Source organism: Aethalodelphis obliquidens, unplaced genomic scaffold (assembly GCF_003676395.1).
Source record: "Aethalodelphis obliquidens isolate GAN/ISIS:26980383/991018 unplaced genomic scaffold, ASM367639v1 scaffold56, whole genome shotgun sequence".
NCBI lineage: Eukaryota > Metazoa > Chordata > Mammalia > Artiodactyla > Delphinidae > Aethalodelphis > Aethalodelphis obliquidens.
Genome location: NW_020838000.1, coordinates 8970334 through 8992654, shown reverse-complemented (window position 1 = coordinate 8992654; position 22321 = coordinate 8970334). Strand labels below are relative to the sequence as shown.

General features: G+C 37.3%; 1 protein-coding gene across 6 annotated transcripts in view; it reads right to left on the bottom strand.

Moving 5' to 3' along the window:
* TBC1D5 (TBC1 domain family member 5) overlaps positions 1 to 22321 on the bottom strand; it is a 540677-nt gene that overhangs the window by 186765 nt on the left and 331591 nt on the right. For all 6 annotated transcript variants that reach the window (XM_027086554.1, XM_027086556.1, XM_027086555.1 and 3 more), the window contains one exon: positions 19589 to 19761. In XM_027086554.1, coding sequence (XP_026942355.1) covers positions 19589 to 19761 — 173 coding nt within the window. The remainder of the gene's footprint in view (positions 1 to 19588; positions 19762 to 22321) is intronic.

The window sequence follows — 22321 nt, the reverse complement described above, 5'->3', positions numbered from 1 at the left end:
ATGGATTTCTGAGCTTTGTAAGCCAAGCTCCCCCAAGTGTAATTAAATTTTTATTTATAATGGGTTTGTGACTGTTGACTTCACGTTGCCGAGGCCTGTTCCCCCCCACCGATGCTCACACACCCCTGTGTGAAATGGCATTCCATGTTTACTACTAGACAGTACATATCGATGATGATCCTTTTCATTTAAAGTATCAAAATCGAACATTAATAAAACATATCCATAAAACAACAAAAAAGGACACGGCGTGCAGGGGCTGAGACAACACATGCACACGAACAGACCTCTCTTTCACAAACTCAGATTCTTTTCCACAGCTTTACCTAGTAAAGGACACTACAAATCTAGTACAGAAGGAGTAACTGGATGCTACACAGCAGACCACATTTTTACTGCTAGGCATATCCAAGATCAGTGTAAACATAACTCGGAAAAAGATCTAAAGTCCAAAGCCAATGTATTCTTATTCACTTGAGCAGTTTCTTCACTCACAAACCTCTGCTCCTGATAGAATTTATCACCTTTGTTTCATCATTACTCCCTCCCCCTTCTCATTTAGGTATAAACCCCTATATACTTTACACCTTCTTTTAAATGCTTAATACAAGTAACCACAGGAGGATCTCTTCTCCCCTTGAAAAACTGCAAATAAAGATGTCAGCTATTGAGTATATTTGTGGCGTCTCCGACAGCTGCTGTTAAATACCAGCTGGTCTAGCTGATTAAAATTACCTCCGAGTTGGTATTATAAAGATGCCTGGGCAGCGTTGCTGTATTAATGGATTATTGAGTGAGCGATGAAAACCTTGGCCAGCTGATGCGTTTTATTACAGATAGGCTTTATGATGTGTAATCACTGTAATTTTTACAACTAGAGGAAATATGAAAAAAGGAGTAAAAAAAAATCCTCATAGAAACTGATTTAACTAGATTATTCCTACAATTCTGTTTCCTAGAAGGAATCAAAGTACATAATTACTGTGCATAAATATCCAGGTATGGACCTATACACACGATTTATCCACCTATCTATGTGGGGATGTTATCATCAATACAGACAAGCAGAGAATGCACATGGACAAATGCAGTATGCGTACAATTTGCGTGAACAGATATTTACTATGTTGCTGTTTGCCAAACCACCCAATTGGCCACAATGGGATCACATGATCGAAAACAGTTTTGAACTGTTCACCAGCTGGGCAATAGCTGAAAAATCCGAATCTGGCCAACTGGACTGTGGTACACAATCCAAGGGACAGGATCATTTTACTCCATTGACCATTTCCCTTTAGCTGCTTTCTTATAAGCAAGGTTTTTCATAGAACTCTACCAAATTGTCTCCCAGATCCTCTAACCTCCAGCTTATGTTCAAAAGAAGACACAGCAGTCTATTGGCTCAGCTATTTTGAAGGCTGGCCACTACGGGAGCCAGAACCCTGCTCTCTCCGTTGCCGCGGTCCTTCAAATGCCCTGTTGTGTTTATGGCAATCTCAAGGCTCCTGTACATTCCCATTTGTTTGTAAGAGTGAACATCATCCCTCAGGAGACTGTGGTCATTAAACGGCTCAAGTAGAGAACAAAACTCAGAAAACTCAAGTGTGTCACTGGATGAATTAGTATCTTGTAGAAAAGGACAGCCATCTCAGACTGGATTCTCTTTTAGGTAATCCACAGTTTTACGTCAAAGTAATACTTCAGAAGAAAATTTCATCATCAAGTAGTATCAGTGTATTGTCTTGGCTTTGCTGTATGATACTTAACGTTAATTTTCCACACATTCATAATAAAATACATAGACCATGTGACTAGAAAGTAATGAAACTGATTCTTTTTTTTTAAACAAAGATACCAAAATTTATATATGAAAGGATTCATTCAGAGCCATGGTAGGTTACTTGAATACCTCCCAGAGAGGCTGAGTGGTGTGTTTTGAAGATGAGTTTTATTTGTGAAAGTAACTAACACTTCTAATTAGAGCCAAATGTGGTAAACAACATGAGAAACAACATTAGACAAAACCTTTTTTTGATGATCTGGTTACACAGCCATGAATCAGGTTTCTAATGTGGCTCCTACACTAGTAATAATGACAATTCCAAAGAGGGAGTCCTAGAAATATTTTGAGTAATAATGTTTCATTAAAATACGTGTAAACTTGTTAAAGAGACCATGCTTCAGAAGGACCATGGTCATTCTCAATATGAAGACACGGGTATGCTGCTTTAAAAAATAACAAAAAAAAAACTGATCATTGTTGGTTTAAAAAAATTGATTTGGTTATTTTTAATGGGGATGGACCTAGTCATTTGTGTTATTTTCAAAGATGTGCAACCTTAATATTGGACTTTATTCGCCCTTTTGTCCAATCTCTCATATTCATAAGGCAACTCACCCACCAAATTTCTGGTGGCTGGGGACTCCTGAGCCTCTGCTGAGACATCAGGATGAAGGCAGTCACCAATCCTAACCCAGCTATTTTGCAAATAATTTTTGATATCAGATTTTTCCACTTGCTGATTCAAAATGTGCCCATGCCCCCAGATTCTTTCTACTAGTTTTCATCTAGCCTTTTAGAGTGGCTCTTCCCTGTTCTAATTAATAATCCTTCCAATACCCAAACATAAAGCACAATGTTGATATCAGTAGGTGTTTAATAATAATTACTGGTTGCTGAAGGAATGATGGCTGAAACACTTCTATTTTTTCAAAACCACTAAACTGAAAAAAAAAAACCCTATAGAATTAACGAAATCAAGTGAAAGGCTTAAACTAAAGAAACTAAGAAAAAATTGATATACACAGCTTAATCAAATTTCCTTAATGAGAAAACTTATAAATCTAAGAACTAGGTAAAAAGCCAAACTTCTCATCAACTAGTGAACAGAGCAACCAGAAGCAGAGGCCAGTTTTACATATATATATATATATCTTTTTCAGATTCTTTTCCCATATAGGTTATTACAGAACATTGAGTAGAGTTCCCTGTGCTATACAGTAGGTCCTTATTGGCTATGTCTTATATATAGTAGTGTGTATATGTTAATCCCACACAACACTGTAAATCAACTATACTCCAATAAAAATTTTAAAAAATAATAAGAAGAGGCTAATCGTATGTGGGTTGGAAGCTGGCTGGGAGCAGTCAGGTCACACTACGGGGACCCACCCTTTGGTTGTGAAGCGCTGGTCCTGGGTGAGATGGGCTGGTCTTCCACTGTCGTGGGACCTTATTCCAGAATGCTGGGCTTGGGAGGCAAACGTTAAACCTATGGCTGTAGAATTGGTACCAGGAAATCAGTCAAACCTTGTTTCTCCAGAGATCCTTAAAGCAGTTTAAAAGGGGGGCATGGCGGGAGGGTGTCAATGTTCAGGGTCGCCTGATAGAAGAGAAACAGTGAGACTATATAAAATCTAGAGGGTGACTTAAATACATGGCTGACAAACATTAAAAAAAAACCTTCCTCTGTGTTTCATTTGTCTCCCTTCCTCCTCTTTCTCTGGCCTTTATATCGTAATACCAGCAGAATGCATGATCGGAGCAGGGGATGTGATGAGGGAGGGGCAGGCCAGGAAGGAGACGCAGGAAGGAGGGGAGACAGAGAATAAGAGGCTGCACAGGCAGGGCGCCTATGTGGTGGAGCGGAGCCAGGAGCAAGCCTAGAGATGCACTCTGGGCAGCCCGTGCACTCTCCACCACCAGCCACAGAACCTATGGAAGAGGACAATTAGGTAACTGATCCCTCTCAATTACTATTGTTTTGAAACTGTATTTTCCATAGAAGAAGAGTGGGAGTGAAAATTCAAAGACAAGAAGAAAGTCGTCTTAGGAGCCAGTCTGCCCTGATCTGACACTGTCGTCGTAAACACCAAGAGGCAGAGGCCCTCCTCCCCCCTGGAGCCCATCAAGCTACAGAAAAGACAGCTACTTACTGATGGGCTAAACCACAGCAATTTGGTATATGGGGACTCATGGCTCTGGAAAGAACCGTTTACCATTAATTTTCAATTTGAAGGAGTAATATTATTCATCATTTTTATTATTATTTAGAGGTATGCAGTCTTAACTAGAATTTTATGATCCTTGCTATGATTTATCATTATTTTTAAATTTAATGAACACTTAGAAAGTGTTTCCTATGTGCCAGACACTGCAAACAGAAAAGCCACGTGGCAACCCTATAAAAGGAAGTAAGTACTCTTAATCTGACTTTGACTCAACTTTCGCAAGCATTCAGTGCAACCAGGTACCTGATATCAGCTTCCGGAACTTGTAAGAGGGTATAAACAACATATAAATATTATTTTTCTCTTAACATTTACTTCAAATAAGATAAAACCCTTTTAATTATAAATCAGTAATACGAATAAACTAAGCCTACAGTATATACTAGGCATCAACATGATAAGATGCTACCCACTAAAATACACTTGTAGTAATAATAATCCTTCCCCTCCTCCCACCCTTGGTGTAGACACGGATCATCTTCACACTTGGGGACGTTAGCTCTTTCGGAGAGTGTCCACAAGGGTCACTGTTCACACTTTAACCATTTTTAATTAAGACCCAGTGACTTACTTAGGTCAGATGCTCTCTTTAGTAAAAGCCGAACCCGCTCAGCACAGATGGGATCACTCAGACCATAATTCAGTCTTTTCTCCAAGTCCTAGTCATCTTGACATTGTTTCTGACGCCTCTTAAATCAGGGCTTATGTCTATTCCAATGATTATCAATTCTAAATTAAGATCTTTCAAAAGGTGTATCATATTTCCCCCCACAAATTCCATATAGCATAACATTTAATTTTAATAAGACTAAAATTTTTTTTCAAAGTCTGGAGTTTTTTTTTTAATCCCACATACCATTCATAGTTCAAATCATAATAAGGACCTTTAAGAGGTGGTACGGGGCTTCCCTGGTGGCGCAGTGGTTGGGAGTCCGCCTGCCGATGCAGGGGACACGGGTTCGTGCTCCAGTCTGGGAAGATCCCACATGCCGCGGAGCGGCTGGGCCCATGAGCCATGGACGCTGAGCCTGCGTGTCCGGAGCCTGTGCTCCGCAACGGGAGAGGCCACAACAGTGAGAGGCCCGCGTACCGCAAAAACAAAACAAAACGAAGCAAAAAGAGGTGGTACATTGGTATAAAAAAATCATTATATTAAATCATACAAAAATGTCTAACAATAACGGAAGTAAAATGAAAACAAAAGCATTATTTTTATTAGAGAAGGTGAATTTTAATGAAAGAAGATTTTAGAAAAAAGGGTGTGTATATAAGCCAAACTGAATTGCAAACAATATTTCTTTTCCTGCACTTAAACTCTGGTACAAATCTAGTATTTAAAACTACAAAAATAAGAATAAGAAATTTGAGGGGTAAAGAAACATACGATGAAGAATCAAAGGCAGCCAAAAGCAAAAATAAGAAGTTAAAAGCAATATGCTCTAGCAAGGTTTAACCTGTATCACTATTAGTGAAGGAAAAAGTTTTTCTTAGAGTTTGCGGTAGAAGAGCTCTCATTTTTTACCCTTTTAAACTGACTGTAATAAATGATGAATTTTCTTAATTGAATCGGCAGCCTTTGTCAAACAGCATCTTATGGAATTATGAGCTTGGAAGAGGTTCTCTTCATTAAGCAAGCTCTCATTTTTCTAACATTTAGGTCAGGGAAGAACTAACGGTAGGAAGGCAGGATTCTAACTTGATACCGTGGGTCATATAAAATTTTATGTAATGGTGAAACGCTGTCCTTAAAATAATTTCACAAAAGTCAGAAAGATAACCTAGAATTTTCACACAAAATGTGCACTAGGTGATCTCAAATGTCTAAAAAGCTAGTCAAGAGACACTTCTCTAGAAAACTTGACATTTACAGGCATCTGTTTGAAGTCCTAGTGGTTCCCATAAAAGCTTTTACACGTATTAGGCCAAGTCCCTAGAGGTTAAAAGATAAGGGTAGAAACTTAAGTCTGGTCAGAGACCTATCAAAGACACACACTGTAATCACTGATGTAAGTGATACAAATTAGGTTAATTACAAGGTATACTTAATAATGGAGTATGATATCATACATGAATTACCATATAGCACTAGGAAAGAGCTTATTAGCGCAATTAGCTGTAGATATTCAATTTGCCTCTGGCTTACTTGGTTATGGAAAGAGCTGGAGAATAGAAAAACAATCAGAGACCCATGAAATAAAGACGCCAAGGATGAGAAATGAGGGAGAGAAACTGAATATGAGCGGCTAATTAGTAACGCCAAGGTTTTTACCCACACTTAACTATTATTTCCCTGTAAGTCCTAAACATTTCTCCTTCTTGCTTTAGAACCTACAGTTCTGATTTGAGGACAAAAATGACGTCCCTTCCAATCTAAATGTATTCTACTGGCTAACAGATTCAAAGGCAATACTGGATTTACAGTTGTATCACTCTGTTGTTAAACCAGACAGCTTAAAGAAGACATCCCACTGTTCCACTAAGACTTAAAACAACTCTGCCAATGTCTTTCTGGAGAACTTTTCTTTTTTATGACTGTTATTAGGTGGTATTTTATGTGTGTTGAGCTTTGGGGTGATATTTGTTTTTCCTGTACATTGCACTTATGTTCAGTTAAAGACATCACAACAATTGTGCAGTCACAGTCCTATCGGGTTCCTCTAGAGAATGCTGATATAACCTGAAGTTGACCCAGGTCTGGTGGGTGAGTTTAACACTGGGGTTGGCAAAGTGTTATACTGTTCATGATGTATAACTCAAAGATAAGGAAAATATATTAACATGTTCATCTTTAATACATGAATTGCTTTGATAAATAAAATTTAATAAATGAGGTCTTAGTTGCAGAGCTAAAAAGTTTATGACAGAAGCTTCTTCTATGTATTGGAAGCATTTTAATGTTCACTGTAAATACTTCTTATTAGAAGCTCGATATTTTGGAAGCATTTAAAACTTAAATACGTTAAATGAAGATGCCATCATTTGCTTTTTGGTTGTTTTCACTAGTCCAATATAGTTATTAGGCTCCAAAACACTAGTGGAAGAAGTCATTTAACTGGAAAAACTTTCAGACCATGGGAAGAATTTTAGAAAGGAGCACACACACACACACACACACACACACACACACACACACACACAAAGTCCTGGTCTATGCTAAACACTTTATTTCCAAATAGTTACAGTCCCTTTAGCCACAGCATTCCAAGGTTATGATGGAAATCACTGGTTCCTCAAAGTTCATAAGTATTTAAAAGTTTTATTATCAAGTCTGTACATACCATACACATGCCTGGAATTATGTTCTCTGTGTGTCAAAAAGTACCAAGAAATAAACAAAACTGAGTTGCCTGCCATAAATTAAAAGAAAATTGTGCCATTTGTATGGGGTTAAGAATACTGGGTGGCTAATTCTCAATCTTAGGTGTCTACCTAAGTAGTCTGGAATTCAGAAATAGAGAAATTTACAGTTATAGCTGGATTAACACTTCTCTCTCAGAAACAAAAAGTATAGATCAGAAATAAACCCGTACAAATCAAACCAAATGATTTTTGACAAAGATGCAAAGGTAACTGAATGGAAAAAGGATAGTCTTTCAACAATGACACCAGAATAACTGGATATCCTCTGCCCAAAATAATTAACTAATTAACCTTTACCTATACTCATTTTATACAAAAATTAACTCAAAATGGATCACAGGCCTAAATATAATACATAAAACAATTAGAAGAAAACTTAGGTTAAACAAAGAGTTCTCAGATATGACACCAAAAACACCTTTGATAAGGAAACAGTAGATAAATTGGATTTCACCAAAGTGAAAAATGTTTGAAAGATACTTACAAGACATGAAAAGACAAGCCACTGACAGGAAGATACTATTTGTGAATAACAAATGGCAACAGACTTGTATCTAGACTATATAGAAAACTCTCAAAACTCAATACTAAGCAAATAAATAAACCCAATTTGTAAAAAGGGCAAAAGATGTGAGCCATCTGAACTGACATTATTTTAATTAAATTTATTCTGAGATAACTGTATATTCACATGCAGTTGGAAGAAACAGTACAGTGAGAGTCTGTGAATTGGTTACCCAAGGGTAACATCCTACAAAACTATAGTACAATATCACCACCAGGATACACAACCGTTCACAAGGTCTTAATACCGAAATATTCCATTACCACAAGGATCCTTCCTATGCTCTTTTATAAGCATACCCACTTCTCTCCTGCTCTCATTTTTTCATGCCTGTTAATTTTATTAATCTTTTCAAAGAAACAGCTTTTTGTTTCCGTTTTCTTGCTATTCTGTTTCTTCTTATTCTATTATCTTTGTACTGTTTTTAATAATATTGGTTTCAATTCTTACCTTTATTCCTTCCTTTTACCTACTTAGAGTTTATTTTGTCTTCTTTTTCTAGGTTCTTAAGTGGAAGCTTAGATTACTAACTTGAATTTTCTTTTTTTCTAACATAAGCATTTAGTGGAATAAATTTACCCTTTAGCACTGCTTTAGCTCTGTCCCACAAATGTTGATATGTTGTACTTTCATTTCATTCAGTTAAATATATCTTTAAAAATTTCTCTCGAGACTTCCTCTCCAATCCAGGGATTATTTGGAAGTGTGTTATTTAGTTTCCAAGTGTTTGGAAAGTTTTCCCCTTAACTGTTATTTCTAATCTGATTCTATCGTGAACAGGGAAAATACTCTGCATGATTTCAATTCTATTAAATTTGTTGAGGCTTGTTTCATGGGCCAGGATATATTTAGTTGTTGAGCTCTATATTTCTTGTCTAGTTGTACTGTCAATTATCAATAGTCTCAAACTATAAACATGTATTTGTCTTTCTCCTTTCAGTTCTATCAGTTTTTGGTTCACATATTTTGTAGCTCTGTTGTTTAATGGACACACATTTAGGACTGCTAAGTCCTTTTGGTGAACTGACCCTTTTACCATTATGGAATATCCCTTTTGTCGCTGGTAATTCTCTGTGTTCTGAAGTCTACTTTATTTGATATTATTATCAAATACATCTCCTGCTTTCTTTTGTTTATATAAAAACAAGATTGTTTTAAGTTGCTGGTCTTTTAATTTCCAATCAATTTCCAATATCTTGCATTTGCACTCTCCTCTTATCACAATTGCTGGTTTTGATGTCATATATGTGTGCAGATGATTTCCTACCTTTATGTTTCCCTTTACCAGTGAGCTTTTCCGTTCATAATTTTGTTTCTAGTAGTGGCTTAGATAAGCCACTTTTCTCTTCCGTTTAGATAAGTTCCTTTAGCATTTGCTGTAAAGCTGGTCTGGTGGTGCTGAATTCTCTTAGCTTTTACTTGTCTATAAAGCTTTTGATTTCTCGGTTGAATCTGAATGAGAGCCTTGCTGGGTAGAGTATTCTTGGTTGTAGGTTATTCCCTTTCATCACTCTAAATATATCATGCCACTCCCTTCTGGCCTGCAGAGTTTCTGCTGAGAGATCAGCTGATAGCCTTATGAGAGTTCCCTTCTATGTTATTGCTTTTCCCTTGTTGTTTTTAATTTTTTTTTTCTCTGTCTTTAATTTTTTCCAGTTTGATTACTATGTGTCTTGGAGTGTTTCTCCTTAGCTTTATCATGACTGGGACTCTCTGTGCTTCCTAGACTTGGGTGACTGTCTCCTTTCCCATCTTAGGAAAGTTTTCAGCTATTATCTCTTCAAATATTTTCTTGTGTCCTTCCCCTCTCTCTTCTCCTGGGACCCCTATAATGCAAATGTTGGTGTGTTTAATGTTGTCCTAGAGGTCTCTCAGACTGCCTTCATTTCTTTTCAGTCTTTTTTCTTTATTCTGTTCCATGGCAGTGATTTCCACCATTCTGTCTTCCAGCTCACTTACCCGTTCTTCTGCCTCAGTTACTCTGTTGTTTCCTTCTAGTGTATTTTTCATTTCAGTTATTGTATTGTTCATCTCTGTTTGCTTGTTCCTAAGTTCTTCTAGGTCTTTTTTATTTTTTTAAGAAGATGTTGGGGGTAGGAATTTATTAATTAATTTATTTTTGCTGTGTTGGGTCTTTGTTTCTGTGCGAGGGCTATCTCTAGTTGTGGCAAGCGGGGGCCACTCTTCATCGCGGTGCGCGGGCCTCTCACTGTCGCAGCCTCTCTTGCTGAGGAGCACAGGCTCCAGACGCGCAGGCTCAGTAGTTGTGGCTCACGGGCCTAGTCGCTCCCTGGAATGTGGGATCCTCCCAGACCAGGGCTCGAACCCGTGCCTCCTGCATTAGCAGGCAGATTCTCAACCACTGCGCCACCAGGGAAGCCCTATTTTAGGTCTTTTTTAAACACGTCTTGCATCTTCTCGATCTGTGCCCCCATTCTTTTTCTGAGATCTTGGATCGTCTTCACTATCATTACTCTCGATTCTTTTTTGGGTAGATTGCCTATCTCCACTTCACTCAGTTGTTCTTCTGGGGTTTTATCTTGTTCCTTCATCTGGGACATATTCCTCTGCCATCTCCTTTTGTCTAACTTTCTGTGATTGTGGTTTCCATTCTGCAAGCTGCAGGATTATAGTTCTTCTTGCTTCTGCTGTCTGCCTTCTGGTGGATGAGGCTATCTAAGAGGCTTGTGCAAGCTTCCTTGTGTGAGGGTCTGGTTCCTGTCCACTGGGGGGTGGAACTGGATCTTGTCCCTCTGGTGGGCAGGGCCATGTCAGGGGGTGTGTTTATTGACCAGCTGTGTGCTGAGGAAGACTTTAAACAGCCTGTCGGCTGATGGGTGGAGCTGTGTTCCCATCCTGTTGGTTGTCTGGCCTGAGACGTTCCAGCACAGGGGCCTATAGGTTGTTGGGTGGGGCTAGGTCTTGGGGAGGAAATGGCAGCCTCCAGGAGGGTTCACGCCAATGAGTACATGCCAGAGCTGCTGCTTCCAGTGTCTTTGTCCCCACAGTGAGCCACAGCTGTCCCCCGCCTCCACAGGAGACCCCCCAATACTAGCAGGTAGGTCTGTCCCAGTCTCTTATGAGGTCACTGCTTTTTCCCCTGGGTCCTGGTGGACACGTGACCTTGTGTGCACCCTCCAAGAGTGGAGTTTCTGTTTCCCCCAGTCCTGTGGAACTCCTGCAATCAAACCCTGATGGCCTTCAGAGCCAGATTCTCTGGGAGCTCCTCCTCCTATTGCCAGACCCCCAGGCTGGGAAGCCGGACGTGGGGCTCAGGACTTTCACTCCTGTGGGAGAACTGCTGTGGTATAACTGTTTTCCAGTTTGTGGGTCGCCCACCCGGCAGGTATGGGATTTGATTTTATCACAATTGTGCCCCTCCTACCATCTTGCTGTGGCTTCCTCTTTGTCTTTGGATGTAGGGTATCTTTATTGGTAGGTTCAAGCATTTTTTTTTTTGTCGATGTTTGTTCAATAGTTAGTTTTGATTTTGGTGTTTCTGTAAGAAGGAGTAAGCTCACGTTCTTCTCCACCATCTTGCCAGCCCTTAAAGCCATGATTTAATCTAACTCTATATTACTTCAAACCTCACTTAGTTTTTCACTTTGTAACGTTGTGAGCACCCTGTGAACAAGTGCCTTACATTTATCAGGAATTAAAATATCTGTTATGTTATACTGGGAGGTAGAGTGGACAGGTAAGTCAAATCAGCCATGAAATAAGCAAGTATCTGTGATGGTACCAAACTCCCCAACAAGGGACTGGTCAAGTTGACATATTCAATTAATTTAACATGAATAGTACAATTGAGATTGAAGCATTTCATGAGTAGCTACAAGAGCGACCTTCCAAAAGACCCTTAATCCCAGAATGCTGGGATTCTGTGCAGGGCCAATAACAAAGCCCTGTGGCAGGCCACCAGGACCCCATTCCACCTAGGTCACAGCACACTCATGGATACTCTTCGAACATGGTTGTTAAGTAAAGCTACATTTCAGCCCAAATGTAGTATCACTCCGTCTTCAAATCCTCCATTTTGAGCAAAAGAATATTACAAGAAAATGGTGAAATAAAAAACTTCAGTCAAAAGTTTTTCTCTAATCTTGTAATTTGACGGAAAAGAAAATGCAGTTCTATCTTGTCCAAACTGTTCTGGTGAACACATGCTAGATCTATATAAAACAATTTCCCTTTCAAAGAATTACAGATTATCTATTTTTTAAAAGTGATAAAATATTGTCAGAGATGGAGGTAAATACATTTTATTCCACTGCAGATGTTAAAATAGAGACTTTCTTTTACTTTAAGTATTCTTGCCATGACCTCCACTTTTCTTAATTCTTCAAAGATTACTGATAATGGTTCAAATACGTCTTCAGAGTATTTCAGTTTTCTGGATACTGACGTATGTGCCCACTAATAGTAATTAAGTACCTTATGTTTGCCCTCATATTTTAAAAATTCTTATAAAATCAATCTGTGATTAAATTGAGATAATTGAGAAAACAGCAAAAAGTATAAAGAAAATAAACACAATTCTTTATTCCCTTTCAGAGATAACCAGTATTAACACTACTTCCAGGCTAATTTTCATTTAAAACATATATACTTTTTAAAACTAGGAAAATAGATTATGTGGTTTCTCTTCCTGATTTTTCACTTAGACTATACCATACGCATCACCTTTTGGGATTACAGATTCCACAAATACATCATTTAAATTATGGCATAATTTCATCAAATGGACTTATTTACCCTATTATTTCCTTTATTATTAGAAATTAGTTCCCATTTCATATCATAAATAACACTGTGATAAATACCTTTATACAGACCTCTGCTCTCTGATTCCCTTAAAGCTTAAAAGTAGAATCATGAGTCAAGGAGCCCAAGTTTATCAGGTATTTTACTCACTTTCCCAATCAACTCCCAAATTAATTATATCAGCACTGAGTAAAATTTTCTCCAATCCTAATCAACCCGAATGAAAATTACATTTTGCTATTTAATTTATAATTCTTTAAATATTTGAATAGTTGAAACCTTTTTACTATATTTGTTGGCCATCGATTGTTTTTTCCTATGCATTGTTGGTTCACTTTATTTTTCTACTTTATAGGTAAAGTGGTTTCTTACTAATTTTAAGGGCTTATTTTATATAAAGGATACAAATTTGCTTTATATTCTTTATATATTTTGTGTACATTGCAAAAAAAGTTTGTCTTTGCACTGAATTTTATTGGAATGAAATTTTGGAGTAGTCATATTACAAACTTACTCTCTAAAATGTCTTTCATTGCTACTTTTCTTAGAAAACTCCATGGTCATTGGAAGATTGGTTATAGTTATATTTTCATGTATGTTTTCCAGTAATTATTTAGAGTTTTAATTTTTTAAATAATTATTAGTTGATGTTCCTCAAAATAGCAGATTTTCCACCAATGATATTTTGAATAATCAGTTCCTTATATAATTGGTTTATGACCTTTACTTCCTTTGTTTTTACCTCCATCCCATTCATGCATCGATTCAAAAATATTTACTGAATACTTAACCATGTAGTGGGTTCTGTTAGGGAGGCATCTCAGATATATTAATGAGCAAGGCAGACAAACTCCTTGCTGTCATAGATCTTACACACTAAAATTCAAGGCTATTATAATTGAATGTGTTATTAATAAAGAATACTCTTTTTCAATGTTTTCGTTTCAAAGTGTATTTTCCGGTATTACTATTGCCATTTCTGTATTCCTTTACCAAACCAGATCAATGTATTTTAGCTGTCTCTTTTAAGTAGCATGTAGTTGGATTTTGTCCATAAAGTCAATCAAGAATAGTCTTTTATTAGGAGAGCTTAAAGCACTTAGGTATAGTACTATACCTACTGTTTGACAGTATCATTTGTCATCTTGTTTTATTGTTTTATGCTTCCTTTGTAAGCCCTTGTTGTTGTTGTTGTTATTATGACTACTTAGTGAGTCTTATGAGCCAGGCAATTGGACTTAGCACATGAAAGTTAATACCTATGAACATTTTTGAGTGTTTACAACATGCCAACTGCTGTGCTCTAAATGATATTTTTTCATTTAATCCTCACAATCCCACTGCATGGATACTATTTTATAGAAGTTTTATAAAATAAAAAACTTCTTTAGTGATTATAAATATCAGTGAAATAGTATATATTCCTTCAAGTGTGATAAATTATGCAAACTTTTATACTTCTTTCCCACTTTGAATTATTCACTAGAATTAAGTAGATCTAAGATCCAAATAATGTTATAAATTATTTTGACTGCTCTTGAGATGATTATTTTTGACAACTGCATTCAGTTGTAAACACCATATCTTACTGGTTACATTGCTTTTGAGCAATCCTTTAAGAAACTGCTTTCCCCTTTTGAATTATTCATTTTTATTCACCTTTCAGTGGGAAGAGTATATTTTTACCTAGAAAGATGTGTGGATGGTACTTTCCCTAAATTTCTGCACGTGTGACTAAGGCAAAGCATTTTCTTCTTGGACTGTCTATCTTAAAATTCATGATTACTTTGTCAGCACAGATTCTATTTCTTCTATTTCATCAATTAACTCTTTTTGTAGGTCAAGTTAAAGATTAAAGTAGCAGAACACCCCTTCTCCACCTGCTTTCTTATTTTTCTATCCAGTGGCCTGACCTAAATAAGGCCAGTATTGGACCTGGACAAGAAGAGTTAAGCCTCAGGCAGTGGCTTATTATTTTACCTACATCTCTGATGCTGCTACCTTTGTGCAGAAGATGCTGTGCTCTTTCTGTCCTGATTCTTGGCATGGCTATAGCTCTCAGGCCCTCCAGTGCCTTTGATTTTCCATTTCCTCCTTACCAGGCTGGTTTCTGATCCCCACTAACAAGACTCCTCTAATTTCGGGCCTCATACCTGGCTGGTCTTTGCTGCTTACCTGCTCACCCTGCATTTGACTCATGGTCCCATCTGATACATAGTACCTTTGGGTACCTTAGTTTTCTACCACACTCATATTTCTAGTCAAATTAGAGTATGAATGTAGGCTCAGGAGTTCAAAACCTGGCTCAGCTTCTTGGTAGCTAGTTGATCTAAATAAGCCTTTATAAGCCTTGATTTCCTCAGCTTCAAAATGCGGATGATCACAGCATCTATCTCAATGTGTTGTGAGGATAGATAAGATAATCAACGTAAAGCCTTTAGGGACAATGCCTAGTCCACAGGAAATAATAAATATTAACAATTATTAACCAATATTTCAAATAATTTATTATACTTCCCCACAATTCTTAATCATAATTCTTCACATATTGTAGGAGGGGAAAAAAGCCAGCGTTTTCAAAAGGAGTAATTTGGGGGGAATGCCCAGTGCTGTATGACAAGGTATCATTGGCTCTTCACCTTCTAATCCCTCATTCTGTATTTTATGTTTAATACATAACATAAAGCTCATTGAAAAGAAAAGAATATTTCAATCATTAACTGTGTTTTGAATAGGAAGCTATTTCTTAACCTGTTGAGAGAGAGAATTTTTAAGGTGGGTAATTATATTGACTTTGATGACTGAGAGTTATATTTTTACCCTATGTTTACACTTCCAGTATCAGTTTAAAAAACTTGGTAGTCATACATAATCACACTGATATGTGTTATAACAAATAAAATGTGATATAAATATTCTGAAACTATACCATAATTTAGCAGATTATTTATCAATAACCAACAACCTCCTCAATTAAATTACTAGAAACCACCACAGCAAAACAACTGCTAATCCAGAAAATAGGAAATAAGGGAAATGAAAGATGTATAAAAAACATTTGGGACATATGGAATCTATCCCATGTGTGCTGTAAAGAGCTCGTAATTTAAGAATGCCAAAGCCCAAGTGTGTTATGAGGGTCTTTCCTCAAAAGTGACATTAATTGCATATCCCATAGATGCTTATTATGTATTCTATTCATATCAAAGTATAATATGTAGTCAAAAATATACAGATTCAATATATTTAAGAGTGATAATAAAACAGTTACTCTGGCCTAGCAAAAACTGTTATTTTTAAACTTCAATTTTTGGTCTTTTTATAAAAGAGTATTTATAGTATTAAGTATTAAGAAAACAGTATTGAATCTTTGTATTTGAATCTGCTGTGATTAAGGTCTTTTGGACTCAAAACAAGACATACTCAGGGATGGAACTGTAACAGTAATATTTTAGAGGCTTCTGCACAAAAATAATTCCCAAGTGATGAAATCACAGGACATTCTTAATCTCATATTAAAAATGAAGATACCAAACAGCAACTCTTAGAAATCACCTTGGAAAGTTGGAAATGATACAGTCAATGTTTTACTTTGGAAATTAGTAGGCATGCACTGACAGGCCCCTACAGAACTTAATTTTTAAAAAGTCTAATACTTATCAATAATTGGCAAGCAAAAGACAACTCAAGATGTTAATTATTTGAATTAATGTAAGAGAAATTTCATTTTAGGTGCAACAGGAGTAATCTTTCATAAAGTTAATGAAAAACAGTATAAATTACTTTTAGGAAATATTATTTTATAATATCACTTAGAAAGTATTAAATATTTAATTGCAAATTAACTTTGTTGAACCTAAATAGTAAGTTGATTTAACATTTCCTAACAGAAAAACCAGCTACAATTATCCAGGAGACAATGCACTAAAATACATAAAATAATCCCATTAATAAGCAAATTATCATATACCATTCAAGATTTCAAGGGGTCTTACTCCCATATTTCAAGATAAATATCATCAATTGATTTAAAATTAAGATAAGCCAATTTGGAATGACTTTAGCCAATGTTTGTACAATTAATATTTTTACACTAATTATTAATTCTAATTCTGTTAAATACATTTATTAGCAATATGCAACAGATGCATTTATATATGGCATATCTGCTACATCAGGAGACTCCCACATATATTCTCCTATAAAAAACACAAGAAAAACTACTTCTAAAAACAGGGTAATTATAAAATCATTTTCTTAAAGATAACCACACCCATATCAGAGGGCAGATTTAAATAAATTTTAATGTATCATGCAACTGCTAAGAGTGACTGAAATTAGAAACCTGGACTCAATATGGGATATAATTTCATTTTGCTAAATAACCCTTTCTCCACCATGTAAACAACTTTCTCCCAACAGCAACAGACAGTAGCATCAGCAATTATTTAGATTAATATTACTTGCATGATATAAAAGAAACAATTTCAATTCATTTCCATGAGATAAAGACCCACAAAATTTATTACCTTCAAGGACATAAAATTATTGTGCCAAATTGCTATGATCTGTTTCTAAAAGTTCACTCTCCACTTCTACACTATCTCTTGAGAACCACTGGTGCAAAGGATAACTATTATGTTTCCACTTAAGTAGAAACTTGTATGCTTCAGTGAAGCAAACATAGAAAGCCAAAGCCAGAGCTGGAAGGGTGCGTGAATCACATGGTACATCACATTGATAGAGCCATGATATCCTAATTCAGTAATTATGATGACAGATAATGACAACAAAAGCAGTGCTAAACATGTATTGAATATTTATTCCAAACTGAACACTGACTTTTATATATTATGATTTAATTTTCATAGGCGCTCCATGAAGCAGGTACCACTATTTTTCATCTCCATTACACAGATGAAAAAACCAAGGCTCTAGGTGGTTAAACAGGTCTGTTTCATTTCAAAGCCTGTGCTTCTAACTGCTATTTTATATTATACTGATATTATCCTTTGGGCCCAAAGATTCTAACAGTCATCAATAGGAAATATACAGGTGAGCAGTACAGCTTAGGGTAGCATAAACACATAGGAAAATTCAACCACACTGTCCCACAAATAGAAATAATAAAATCAACTTTAATAAGTGATATGAGAAAGTAACACTCTTACACTACAAAATGTAGTACAGCCCAATTAAGAGAATGAATGACTTCTTCAAAGATTAAAACAATTACATATTTTTAGATAATGCAGGTGAGATTCTATACAAAAATAAAGGGATAACTGAGTCAACTATGGTTACCGCAAGCCCTAATTTTGTTAGTACAGCTGAAAATAAACTTGAAAGGATTAAGAGTAATTATGTCATGGATCATAGAATTTTATTGGGAAGGTGCTGGCTGGATATCAAAGAAGCTCTATGAATCATTATTATGAAGAGAAAGCTGATGTGAACTAATGTTTGATAAGGAAACCAGAACACACTAGTTATAAATCATTGTACCCAAGTCCATGCCTCGACCACCGTAATGTGAAGCACCAGCTTGGCCAAAGAGGTAACAAACAATAGAGCACTTCAAAGAAATGATCAACGTGTCCGACATTAGTTTCTTTCTTCAATATTTAAGACCAATTTCTAGACTCGCAAAAATTCTTGAGGCTATAAAATGGATTTCTGTATTTGAGTAAACCAATTCTTTGAGTGCAGAGTAGAGAGGAATATAGAATCTGCCTCCTGACCTTGCCACGAGGTATTTTAAAATAAATCTTTACTCTATAATCACAAATATATTAGCTAGACTTTGAAGTGTAAGAAATGCCAGTTCATTAATAACGCACAATGCTGCCGAGGACCCACGTTCCCCAGAACTTTCTCACTTCCATTGGGAATGACAGAGCTGCTCTCAATGATGAAATCAAGCTTACGTCACAGAAATGAAAACAGGCACCATGAAAACAGGAGAGCAGAAATATGAATTCATATTCATTGAGCATCTACTATGTATATCTCAGTAACTCCTTCTCAATTTTCCACGTTCTATCTAGTTGACAGATGGGATTTGCAGGAAACATCTACCAGGGAACTGCCCAGCACCAGACATAAATGTCATATTGTTTCTATTTAAAGGATCCTTTTGTTGTCTGTAGCACTACACACTAATTCATATTTATTAAAGTTGCTATCTTTCTAATTTGCCTACTTATGTTATAAGCCACTGAATGCATACAAACACACAACACACACAAACACACACACACACACACACACACCTAAGGGTAACTGGCCCCATATTCTGCTATAGCATGTTACAGAAGTCATCTGGCTGAAGATGATTAATATATTATTTTCACTGTGAGGGACATTTATCTTACTTTTAGAAATGCACTTCTGAGGGTAGAGCAGATAAGCACACTATAAAATGGAAAGAACATGAATATCTTACAGGATAGTTTGGGTTCCGGGCTGGCTTCACTGTGTACAATCAGTGTGACCCCGCACTTCTCAGAATGCTTGGTTTAATGATCTGCTGTTGCCATCTTGAAATTCCCACTAATTTTTTTTTAAAGGGCCATTCATTTTTATTTTACACTGGCTCTGCAGATTATAGAGCCAATTCTGCCTGGATTTGAATTATGACTTCACTGTTCAATATGTGTAAGTTTATTGTAAACCTCAGTTTCTTCCTCTGTAACAAAGGGGTAACGTTAGATGAAACAGGACATATGAAAGCAATGAGCACAGAGTCTGGCACACAGAACACAAAAGGAGATATGAAATGTAATGTAGCCGGCATAGCTCTTACTCTTACTTCTATGAATCTGAAACATATAGAAACCACCATAAATCATAATTAGGTGTTGCTGAAATTTAAACGTGAATACTTACAACCCATATATCTGTGGTGCAATTTCTAGTCTGTTCAGGTGCATGTAAAGCTCAATATCATGCTTCTTTAGTAGATGATCCTGGATCTGGTTGACTTTAGTAACAATAGCAACTGTTGGCCCCAAATCCTGCGGTCTAGCAAAGGGGATAGGAGTCATCAGGGTTTCTTTCCCCTAAACACAGGAAAAATGGAACATGTCTTATTTCAATGAGAAGTTAACAAATACATGGACATCATTCTTGAACGTATTTATCAATGGAAGTTTAGAGAAGAACCAACAACTACTTTAACCAACGCAGGAAAAAAGCTTAAAATGTGGGATCATAAACTGATCGTCACATAGATGACTGTGCCCATAAAGGCCTTGAAATATCTTCTAAAAATTTTCTACTTGTATTCCCTCGACCACTTTATCTGGTGACATTAAGTCTTATAAGATAATTTTGGCTAGAGGTAGTGGTGGCCACTAGTCTATCTGTCCATGGCCAGTTTGTCTCAGCAGCAGCCATAGTTCCTAAATGGCACACTCTGAGGAAAATATATTTCTTGTGGCATAAAAGTTAAACATGAAAAAAAGTAATTGAAAACTGTCCTGGCCTTCCCTGGTGGCGCAGCGGTTGAGAGTCTGCCTGCCGATGCAGGGGACACGGGTTCCTGCCCCGGTCCGGGAGGATCCCACGTGCCGCGGAGTGGCTGGGCCCGTGAGCCATGGCCGCTGAGCCTGCGCGTCCGGAGCCTGTGCTCCGCAGCGGGAGAGGCCACAGCGGTGAGAGGCCCGTGTACCGCAAAAAAAAAAAAAAAAAAAAAAAACTGTCTTACTTTGAGCTCTCAAAACTATAAAAAAGTCAAGAAATAAAGCAAACCAGTACTAGAAAAGAAGACATCCTCTAACTTTCCTTTGATCAATTTAAATAGCTCGGTAGAAAGATTTTTAAATTCTTCAGACCAAAAATGTAGCTGACTTAAAAAAAAAAAATCTATGTGGGCAGTACAACTTCCATTCCTGCCACCCAATATTAAGAAAGATCTGTAACTCCTTGTAATGCTTTCATGTAAACGTCAATTGCCCCCTCAAGTCTGATGATATACCCTAATATATCATGGTTGACCTTTCTTCTGACGTACAGTTCCCAGTTTCTACCTCTCTCCAATACTGGGATTTATAGCATCTTCTCTCATGATTATCTGCCTGTCACTCATCCTCAGTCTACTCTAGTTCAAATTCTTGTTTCTGTTTCACACATGCTGCTTTTTCACACAGTTCTGGTCTCAGTTTAATCTCTACTTACATGCAGTTCCCTGAGTGAGCTCAGTCATTCACAGTGCTTCAACCAAAACCCATTCTCCAAAGACTTCCTAATCTGTATTCGTAACCTAGAACTCTGGAGTGCTTCCCACACGCTCAAATGTCGGCGAAGAATGTTGGATTGCCGAAGGGTCTCGAATTCAGCAGGCCTGCAACTGAGCTCATCACCTTCCGCTCAAAAACATGTTCATCCTCTCCCATGCCTACCTCAACCCATCCTCCAATACGAACACCTGGTTTGCCAATTGTAGCTCCTCAGAACCACTCAGGGGACTCTTGTATATGTCTCTTCTTCGGCGCCAACACCCTGACTTGGGGCCCTAATCATTCCTTTGCTCCTCGTCTTGCTGCCCCCCCCCCAATTTAGTCTGCTTTAAATCCATCTTCCAAAATGCCTGGTGATCTATCTAAAGCAGGTATTAGATTATGCCAGATTGCCCTCCTTAGACACTTTTTTTTTTTTTTTGGGCCATGCCACACAGCACGCTTAGTTCCCCAACCGACCAGGGACTGAACCCGTGCCCCCTGCAGTGGGAGTGCGGAGTATTAACCACTGGACCACCAGGGAAGTCCCTCCTTAGACATTTTTAATAGCTCCCCATTATTTTCACTCTGGGAAAAACAAAACGAAACAATTTGAATTCTTTAGCCAGGTCGGCAAGGCTTTCCATCATCTAGTTCTGTTCTCACTGTGCTTCCAGAGATACTGGGGATGCCATTCTTTTACCTGAAATATCCCCTCCCCACTGAGGAGCCCCCATGTGTATTTTAAGATTTGGCTCAAGTGCCAGGTCTAGTTCATTATCCTCTTCTCCGCTCCCACAGTATGTATTTCTACTTGTCTTCCTCCTAAACTGTGAGATCTCTGAAAGGAATAACATCTTTTTGTCACTGGACTGCAATTAGGGGCATAAAGATAAAAAAGGTAAGCTCTTGCCCTCATCATTTGGAGGGAAGAACTACACAGAAAAAAAGCTCTGAATTCTGCGTGAGAGCTGTGACTAATCAGGCTGGTAGAAAGCACAGAAGAGAGGAGGGGAGGGTCCTGTGTCAGTCCAGGGAGAAGGGGCTCCATCTGTCTGTCCAGGATCATTTCAAGTCTTAAAAAAGAAAAGCAGTCCTTTGGACTTCCTACAGTGTCTGCCCTAGAGTATTTAGGTCCAAAGGACATAAGACCATATTAATCTTTAGGGCTCAATTCATTGTTGTTAATTTGTATAGACAGGAGAAAGGGAAACCTCTATATTGTGCTCATTTATTATAAAAATAGTACATCCAAAACACCTTTTTCTGATTTTGTAACATCTAGTACTCTCTTCAAATAATAGGATGCTTTAACTTAAAAGGATTTCCCCTGAGCTCAGAATACTTTATAGTAAAATCTCTTAAACTTAAAAAACTTGAAAGTAATGTTTCTGATCACTTA